This window comes from Tauraco erythrolophus, chromosome 6 (assembly GCF_009769465.1).
Source record: "Tauraco erythrolophus isolate bTauEry1 chromosome 6, bTauEry1.pri, whole genome shotgun sequence".
NCBI classification, from domain to species: Eukaryota; Metazoa; Chordata; class Aves; order Musophagiformes; family Musophagidae; genus Tauraco; species Tauraco erythrolophus.
Genome location: NC_141470.1, coordinates 24,136,700 through 24,146,801, shown reverse-complemented (window position 1 = coordinate 24,146,801; position 10,102 = coordinate 24,136,700). Strand labels below are relative to the sequence as shown.

Sequence of the window (10,102 nt, the reverse complement as noted above, 5' to 3'; positions counted from 1 at the left end):
TTCCGTTCCCGGGGTACCCGCGTCGTGACAGGAGCGGCGCTCCGCGCACACGTCACGCGCAGCAGCTGCGCGCCGGCCCGCCCCGCCTCACGCCCGGCGAGGGGGCGGCGGGGCCGGCCCGGGCCGGGCGGGGCCGGTCGCCGGTGGAGGCGAGGCGGGGCGGGGCGGGGCGGGCAAGGGGCGCAGGTGGCGCAGGTGGCGCGGTGTGTGCTTGCTGAGGAGCTGCGGGCGGCCGCCATGGAGGCGTTTACGGTGAGCGGCGCGGCGTGGGGTGAGGTGGCGTGCGGTGGGGGGTGCGCGCGTGGCGGGCTGCTCCCCTGACCGCCGGCCCTTCTCCGCGCAGGTAGCCCCTGTGGCCATCGCCGTGGCCGTGGTGGCCGCGTCGGCCTTGCTGCTGCTGCTGCTCAGGGGGACGGGGCGGAGGACGAGCGGCCTCGTCACCCTGCAGGACCCCGTCGCGAAGTACCCGCTGCGCCTGGTGGACAAAGAGGTGACGGAGCGTCCGGAGCGGCCTCCCGCGCGCTTCAACGCCCTTCCGCCGTCCCGGCTCTGCGGCGGGTCGTGCCGGCCCCTTTGCCGCCCGACGGACGGGGCGGTGGGCCCGCGGGGTGCCGAGGGGCGGTCGGCTCGTGGGCCGGGAGCGGGGGCTGAGGGGGCCGTGGGCCGCCCCAGGCTGCGGGGCCGGAGGGGCGCTCCGAGCCCTCGGGGGCGGCTGTGACTCCCGCAGCCGCGATGCAGCTCCCCAGGGTGGAGCGGGATTCCTAAAAGCGTTTATGCTTGCAGGACGGTGTTCCAGTTGTTCCAAGAGGAGGGTAGGCTCCTTTCTGTGTTTAAATCCTGATTCAGAGCTGTGTGTCTCCCTCGGTTTCTGCCCGGCGTGTGTCAGTGAGCAGTAACCCCAGCAGCCTGTGCTGCTGCGTGTTGTGTCTTGCCCGGTCTTTGGCCACAAATTATGGCGTGTGCTCACAAACCTTGGCCAACGGAGGGTTTCCAGATTTTCTATGTAGAGGTGCTGTCGGGATTGTGCAGACAAGCAAAAGTTACTCCTTGTGGAATTAGAGGGAAAGACTGCTTCTAAAACTTCTCATCTGGTTAAACCTTATTTTTGAAAGCTATTTCTGCTTCTCTTCCTAGCATTTGGCTTGCATGCTAACAAAGAACAGACCTACTAAAGCACATCATGTTGAGTATGAAATTCAAAGCAGTGGTGATGTTGACCTCATTCCGATTTTGTTTGTTTGCTTTTTTAGGAAATCAGTCATGATACCAAAAAATTCAGATTTGGGCTACCTTCACCAGATCATATTTTAGGATTACCTGTAGGTAAGTGCTGAAAACACTTCATTACATATACTTCTGCTTTTAGAATGTATAACTGCACTCATAGTTCTTGAAATTCTGACTCTCTGGGAATTTAATGCTCAGCAGAGCAAGGAGTTACAAGTTACATCCAAATACTGCTATGTCAGAGAGAAACATCAGGTTTCCCAAAGGGTTGTATTTCTGATCTTGTGTGTGTGTGTGATTTGTTCTGCTTGTGTTAAATTGTGTGGTGTAGTTTAGAACAAGAACAGTGAAACTGAACAGAGTCTGATGAAATTCACCACCAGTCAGGATATAAGCAAGAATGGTATCTGCCAGAGCTTTTTCGTATTCTGTATTTGCATTCTACTTCCATCTGGTGTCCTCAGTTTATTGTTAATTGTCATCATGCTTTTGACAAATACAGTCGCGCTTGAAGATGAGAAAGAGGAAAAACTCTTCTGCCTAGGAAGCTTGTAACTATTCCATGCAGAGCAATGGAGAAAATACAACTGCTGTATATAGAAGATGCTGCAATATTCCGAGCATTTTCTGTGCATACACTCACCTTTGATTTACATACATATGTGTACAACTTTGTCTTGCTTTCTGAGCATGAAGTTCAATTCCGACTAGGATTGGCACAGTCTTCTTTCCTGCACCCTGCAAAACTGATGGCATTGAACCTTGGACCTTGAATTAATGGTAATCTAAGCAGGGGAAAGTCTCCCTTTCTGATCTGCAGATGTGGCAGATGTAGCCCTGTTCGTTCTGCACTGTGTTTCACAGTTTCCCTTGCCGTATGGCAAGTGTCAGGGCCTTTCCATGTTGCAAAGATGTCCTCCTTGCATGCTGCTTGTCAAGGGCAGCAGTCTTTCTCCAAATGCTCTTCTGGCTTGCATGGGAAATTGTAATTGAGCTGTCCACATTAACTAGACAAATGCTAAATTAATTGAGAGATGCCCTGCAGTGCTTGTGTTTATCCAAACTTTATTCTTAAGAATTTAGAAATAAGATCCTGAACCTGCATGGGCCAGATACTTCCTGGGAGGTTCCTGCCTTCTGCTTTTTACCAGGACCATTTTGCTAAAAATAAAAGTGTTTTCAGCCAGCACTGTTCCTGCTTTTTTTGTTTTTCCATACAACTCTCTAGATCAGTGCCGCCTGGCTGAGGATGCTACTCTTGGCAAGGAGTTTCAGTTCTTTTAATCAGCAGGAAGAAACGGATGCCTTTTAGTCTGCCTCTTGGAGCATTAGGGTGGGCAAAGAGCTCTCTGTGGGTGGCAGCGTCCAATGCAGTGGAAGCAGCAGTGTTAAGGGGGCAGGAGTTTTAGAGAAGGAGTATGGCCTAAAGCTTTGTTCGTGATGTCTTGATGATACAGAATCTCTGGGAAGTTTGCTCTGAGAGATTTCTGCTATTAAAACATAATACTTATTTCTTTCTTTGCTTATATGAACTGGTGTATCTTTACTTTCACTATATTAATGAGTATGATTACAGTAGAACCCAAAATACAGAGAGCACCTGAGAATGAGCAACGACCTTTCTATATCACTATTTTAATAGAAATGTCCTACTTTCCTAGTATCTTATCCTTGATTCTGTAACGTACTGGCTTTCCTGTTACCCCATGCTCCAGAATCTCTTGCTGAAAAAAGCAGAGAGACTAGATGTTTTATACAGCATTTCTATGGTAAAGAATTTCTCCATCGTTGCTTGTGTTTAACGGGTTACAATCCCTGCGTTGCGTTTCCTCTCTTGTCTTGTCCTCCAGGCCTGAGGAAAGTTTGAAACCAGGGATGAATAAATAAATAATCAGATTGTAATTCTTTCTCCCTAGGCCAACATGTTTACCTTTCCGCAAAAATCGATGGTAATCTGGTGATTCGAGCCTATACCCCAGTTTCCAGTGACGAGACAAAAGGTTATGTTGATTTAATTATAAAGGTAAATTTTGGTTTGCTTTCATACAGATAAATTGCTAACTGGAAGGAAGGGAAGTATTTCATTTTAGTGAAAGAGAGTTTATTTTGATTGTTCTTCTTTCAAATAGGATGACTGCATGGCAAACAACTCATTTCACTTTATCCTTGAATAGTAAGTTGTATCCTGTGTATCTGCTGTATGTCACTGAGGGATAGCAGAGGTAGGGGAGATGGAGAAGGGAATTGCTGCTTTGGCAGTTCTGCAGGAACATCCCCAGTATCTTTTGTTTGGCGACCTACGAGTAGCAATTGCTTTCCCTCAAGCTGCCTGTGCTGCTATTAGAGCTTACTGCTAACAGCTGTAAGTGGGAAACAAGTTAATAAGAACTGCTGTCTTTGGTGACACTACAGAGATGGCAATTATATGCCTGCAAGCATCAGTTGTGCCAATGTGTTTATTGATTTGAGAAAATGGGATACAGAAACAAGGGTAATCCTTTAAGCTAGGGAATGCAGGAGGATTTGATGCCAGGGCTTCTGGACTTTCTAATCCTTTTCTATGATAGAGCTTTTCCTTAAGTAAAAATCTGGGCTTTTTTTGTGTGCTCTGTTCTTCATGTTCCAAGTATGGTGAATTGTTATTAACTGCTTGAATACTTACTATGTGCTTTGAAAGGTGAAGAAGCTGTCATGTGGCTGAAGTCGCTGGGAAAGTCTTAAAAAGAAGAGATGCAGCAATGCTATTTTCAGAAAGAGTGATTAAAAAAAATGGGGTGACATAAGGTTCTTGCTGGAGTGATGGTGCAGTGAGGGCACCAGCACATAATCTGCCTGCCACCTTTTCCTAGTAGCCTGGCTGTTTGCAGAGAGCATGGGAAACGTGCATGAGAGAGCATGTTACTTATTTTGGCTGCTTCCTGTTGCAAGGCACGCCAGATAACTGAGAGCAAAGAATTGTCTCAATTTCTTTCTCATATGCTAAATTTCAGACCTGCAATACTGTGTTCTACGGTTTGCAATATTATCTGCAGGAAAGCTAGTGGTTGATGTCATACAAATTACTGTTTTTACAGGTCTACCACAAAAATGTGAATCCCAAGTTTCCAGAAGGTGGGAAGATGTCCCAGTACCTAGATGACATGAAAATTGGAGACATCATTGACTTCAGAGGGCCAAATGGGCTCCTTGTCTATAAGGGGGCAGGTACTGTGAGATGAAGGTGGGAGAGCAAAAGGGAGGAATGTGTGTTGGTTATTTTCAAAGGTGTTCTATAAAACTTTGTAGAGAATCTTTTTTTAAAAAGTGAAAAAGAGGTACTCCACCTTTCCTGGTCTTGACCAAGGGCCCATCAGAGCTAATATGATTGGAGAGAGTACTTTGTGTGAGGAATAGCTGATTATTGTCTCACTCCTGGAACCATACAATTAAATCTGAAAAATACACTATCGCATTATATTACTGAGAATATAATATAAGGTAGCACTGGAAATAATTCTTTAGCTATACATGTGGAGGGAGATGTTCCAGATGCTTCTTAAACAAGGGAGGCTGTGACCTAAAATTCTCTCTGAGAATCTCGGTGTTGTTACTGAATAACCTGCTGACTGAGAGCCAGCTCCGTTTCATGATTAAACCAGCTCTGTGTTGACTGGGGGGAAGTAAGTTTGGAGAAGTAATCCTCTTTCAAGATGCAAGTGAAAGATTTGGCTTTGATCTTGACTGAGAGCGACTGTGCGCCGAGCTCATACTTCAAGGGGAAAAGAGCTCGTTGCTTCTCTGGGTCATGACCTTTTATGATGAGTAATACACTGATGAATCCGTTCTGTCTCAGAGGAAAGGAGAAATGCATGTTCTACAAACGTTCCTTTCTGCTTCACTTTGGCTGCTGTAAAGGAAAGCTTGTTATTAGTTACAGATCTCTTAAGACTGGAATATGTCAAGTGCTTTTCATATGAAATACTTTTCATGGGCTTTTCACTTGGCGTGGTCCTTGGAGATGAATTCAATTACAGACCAGTTTTGTGATAGTTCTGAAGCAATGGTATACCCAGGTGTAGAGCAGAAATCAGCAAGCTCTTCTCATCCCTGGATACTGGAAGGTAGTCACCTACCTGACTGCGAGTGTCATGGGGATCTCATTAACTGGAAATGAATTACAATAACAAAGTGCTTGATAAAATCATGCAAGGCTCCAGCATTCCCGATTCTAATCTTGGCAGGGGTTCTTGCTTGATGCTGGTTTAATACAACTACATTTTGAGTGTGGACACACACAAATGGCTAGATCCATGGTGCAAGGGAGGATGATGAAGATGGCCTGAGAAACCTGCTTCTCTGTAGTAGAGTTACCTTTAGCTACCACTGACGTTCACAGTTGCTGAGTTGTGGTGTTTTAGGCAGTGATGTGGGAATTTATTATGAGTTATTTTGAGTAGCAAGGAAGGAGTAGATCAGTTGTGCAAAGCTAGGATTGGATTACAGAGACAGAGGTTTATACTTTGCATGTTCAATGCTGTGCTGAGTCCATTTAGCATTTCCAGAAAGTCTGTCCCAATTAATTGGTAGGATGTATTAATTTATTCCCATAGAAATTGTATCCATGTTTGTTTAGGAGTAAATGTACCTATAGGTTTTGAATATTTCTTCTAGGTACCTTTCTTATCAAGGCTCATAAGAAGTCTGAAGCAGAGAAAAAGTTTGCAAAGCATCTTGGGATGATAGCTGGAGGAACAGGTAAACTCTTCTCATCATATGGAATGCCTGGAGAAGGAAGATGTCTCTATGGATGCGTGTGAGGAGTATCAAACACTGTATTTTAGTAGCAGAGCACTTCCACTCATATTTCTTTTCGTAAGTGTTTGGCAACAGTGGGGCTTGCCGGTGGCTTGAGCTCAGTCTTGGGCGTGAGCAACTTCAGAGTTTTAGTCTGGATTTACTGAGTGACCTCAGAGGAGCCACTTCATCGCTCTGAGCCTCAGTCTCAATGACAAGAAATATTGCAGGAGATCGACTTGAGGGTAGAATTACCGTGTGCGATAGAGAACGCTGAAGAGGAAAGCCCCACATACAAGTATTGTGGCTTTGTTCCGAAACGATGTGTGATAGTGTCTCTGCCTTTGACATGGATTAGAGATCCAGCGCTGTGTAGCCCTGTGCAGACAAAGCTCCCACAGGAGACTCAAGGAAAGCAGCATTAATACTGAAACTGCAGCCTTAACGTTGGTTATCTGCTTTGTTTTTTAACAGGAATAACTCCTATGTTGCAGCTGATACGTCAGATCACAAGTGATCCTAAGGACTCCACAAAATGTTACCTTCTTTTTGCTAATCAGGTGAGTATACTGTATACCGACTTATCTGTTTTCCTTCTGTAATAGCCTACGTTTTGCTGGCCTCCGAGCTTTTTAAGCTGATGGGACATGGACCTCTGGAGCAAATACTGCTCTGTCTGTTTCATACTCTTCCAGTGTCTTTGGGCTTGTATTTTCACCCAACCATTCATGAGAAAATATTATAATCTGAGATGGCGCATTTAGAAATGATTAGTAGAGAGAGGAGCAGGAAACGGTTATTATGTAAAACCTTCATGTATTGTCTTGGGTTAAAACAATTTAAGAAGGAGAAACTGAACAAAAGAATTATCCATAAAGCCCTTTATAAACACTTGCGTGATGCTGTCATAGTTCCCATGATCATCTTTTGTTTGTTTTGAAGATGGCTCCTCAGTTGTACTCCCTAACTCCTTCCTATATTAGGGAATAGTGTGGACAGATCCTGATCTCTCTCCCCATTTTACTCCTTCGCTGATTTCAAGGAAACAGGGTTTTTGTTCCACTAATCTGTTTCTACAATTAACCTTCACCGTGTTGGTACGGGGCTGTATTTGCCAGGGTCAGACAAATCCAGTTAATTTTGATTTTAGCCTGGATTATAAAGTTTAAATTGCCATCCGTAAGACTGTTTAGATGGCTATTAGGTCTTATAGTTTGTTGTTCTTAATCTGAATTTACAGAAGGCTGTAATGATAATTGCCCATCATATAAGGGAGGGGGGCAATTACTTTCTTGGTTTGAATGAATTATCATTGCATTTGTCTTGTTGAATGCCAGCTGAGCTCACGTTAGAGAGCATCTTGAGATGGTTTGGAGCTAAACAGCGGTCTCATTTTGCAGACAGAAAAAGATATATTACTGAGAGCCGAGCTGGAAGACATTGCTAAGAGGCATCCTGACCAGTTCGCGCTTTGGTATACACTGGACAGACCTCCACAAGGTAGGCTGCTGGTGCACACTGGAAATGCCTTTGCTCATTGCTGTACACCAGTTAGAGCTTCGCCCTTGTACCGGGGGCCGTTGGCATAATATCAAGTCTCCCTGTCGTACACTATTCTAAACTTCAAGGACGCCCCGAGGTAACAAGCCTTACCACAGCACCTGTTCTGAAAAGTGCTCTAAACCAGGGGGGCCTTAGAAAGTGTGAGCCGATAATTAACTCCTGTTGGGTCAGACACATGTTCCTCAGTGGATCGTGGATTGATTTCAGGCTTTGCCAGTTTTTGGGACTTCTCAGCAAAAGTTACAGCTGTGTTTTGGGCTATCTCCCAAATTGGGTTCCGTTAGCATTTTGTTGGCATTAAATTGCTTAATACCTGGGAATAGTACATGCACATCTTCGTTGTGCAGCAGCTCTAGATAAGACTCGGGTGAAACAGAGCTGCCGTGTGTATAGATTGAGGCATTACCTGTAGACTGCGGTAGCACTGAGTTAGACATGGAGGGAGAGGTTGAACTCTGCTGAATCTCCTTTGAAACCTGGATATTTGTGTTTGCTGATGTTGTAAGTGACCTGAGCTTTTATTTAACAGACGTAAGAGCCAAACAGTCAGGTCAAAGTTCTGTACCTCTTGTCAGCAATAGCCATGAGTAGATGGCCAGAGAAGAGTAAATCAGCAGGCCTTGATACTTTTCCAGTCTTCAGTATTTCTCAGTTCTGAGCCAAACGTGTCTGTACAGATAGAGTAACCCTCAGTGGACTACTTCTGTATGAACTTCGTGTGTCTCCTTTGGGGCCTGTGTGAGCTTTTTGGCAGTCTGTCAGTGGTTCCACAGGGTGAGCACTTCTGTGTGAAGAATGACTTCCTCTGGTTTGCGTTTGTCTCATAATTCTTGTGTTGGAAGAGAGTGTGAATAGGTCTTCACGTTACTAATATTACAGGCGTCTGTTAATTGCCCCTGCTGCCCCAAAGATTGCTCATCTTCCAGTGTAGCAGTGATTATGTGCCTTTGCTCATCCTTGTTCTCTCAACCTTTTCCAGCTCTGCTATATCCCTTTTTGAGCTGAGCAGATCAGAACTGCACAGCAGTAGTCAAGATGCAGCCAACTGCTGTTTTCACGTTGACGTCATGTTCTCTTTTCCTTTCCTAATACCTGTTAACGTTTCCTGTGCCTTTCAACTGCTGCTGTTCTCATAACCCCAGTATCTTGCTCCTGATAAACGAGCTTAAAGCACATATTTTGTATGTCAAGGTAGGATTATTTTTCCTACTTGGCACACTTTAAATGTCAGATGCATTTAATAATATTACTGCTTCCTCATCCTTTAGCTACACGGCAGAACTTTTGTCATCATTGAACTTTTGTCATCATCAAACTGTCACCTCACCACTTGATCACTTTTTTTTCCTTCAGTCTGTTGGATGACACAGGTCTCAATGCCTCTCACTGTGCAACTGCCACTGGGTGACCTCTCTTCACTGCAAAACCCAATTTACTCTTCCTGTATACTCCTACCTGCTGTCTAATTTCTTTTAAACATCTGAAAGTCGATATAAACCCTCATCAACCAGATCCTTGTTATCCACACGCTTGTTGTCCCTGTTAAAGGTGACCGTTAGGTTTGAGCTCAGTGAGAGATTTAACATCTTTGCTTGCAGTGGTGGTGGCGGAACTTTGCTGATTCTTCAGCTACTCTACGAGTACAACATACGCGGTTTAAAAAGGCTTTGGACTGTACAGAGATTCAGATTAATAGTTTAATTCCTGTGTTTCAGATTGGAAGTACAGTTCCGGCTTCATCACTGCAGACATGATTAAAACCCACCTCCCTTCCCCTGGCAGTGAGACACTCATTCTCATGTGTGGGCCACCACCTATGATTCAGTTTGCCTGTCAGCCCAACCTGGACAAACTGGGCTATCCCAAGAGCAGTACGTTTGCTTATTAACGCTGAGGTTGTCTGATACCTTTTTGTATGTACGTATTGCGTATTTTCCTACAGGAACAACTGGTATGTAACTGTGCAGTACTTCTTTTTGTGTGCTGTTTTTAACTGCTTAATGTAATGTCTGTCGTTTATAACTTCATAACTACCTTTGCGTGTTTTAAAACTAACAAGTTGAGAGATCATCTTCAGTTGTGTGGAAGTAACTTGGTCTAACCTTGTAAGTTAGTATATTATTTCTGGGAAGAAAAAAAATAAGTGTAATCGGGGAGGTAGGACAAGAGGTATAACCGGTTGTTTAACATGGGTATGGAATTTCAGAGAGGGCTATAAAACTAGACTGGGATTATTTGACTGTGCTCTACAGGTAATTAATTTAGTGCATCCTGGGGAAGGAGAGTACAAAGAACAGTCTGGTTTTTTCCAATGGTATTTTACAGCCCTTTACCAGGGACTAAGAAAGAAGTCACAGTATGCTATTGAAAAGTGAACAGAATTTGGGTAACATGCAAATTGCTTGTTACTGTAACAGATATCCTCATTAGTGTAAAATTTATTCGGGAGGATTATGTAACTTCATGCTGTCTTCCAACAGCCTTAGCTAAGTGTCACTGCCAGCTACATATGGAAGTTCTGGGCTGCATATACAGATGT

General features: G+C 44.5%; 1 protein-coding gene across 1 annotated transcript; it reads left to right on the top strand.

Moving 5' to 3' along the window:
* Window positions 1-237: 237 nt before the first annotated feature.
* CYB5R2 (cytochrome b5 reductase 2) lies at window positions 238-9,451 on the top strand. The gene is made up of 9 exons (XM_086612926.1): window positions 238-252; window positions 344-490; window positions 1,251-1,323; window positions 3,144-3,250; window positions 4,302-4,431; window positions 5,878-5,961; window positions 6,475-6,560; window positions 7,401-7,500; window positions 9,279-9,451. The coding sequence occupies exons 1-9, from the start codon at window positions 238-240 to the stop codon at window positions 9,449-9,451; spliced, it is 915 nt and encodes a 304-aa protein (XP_086469052.1).
* The last annotated feature ends 651 nt before the right edge of the window (window positions 9,452-10,102 follow it).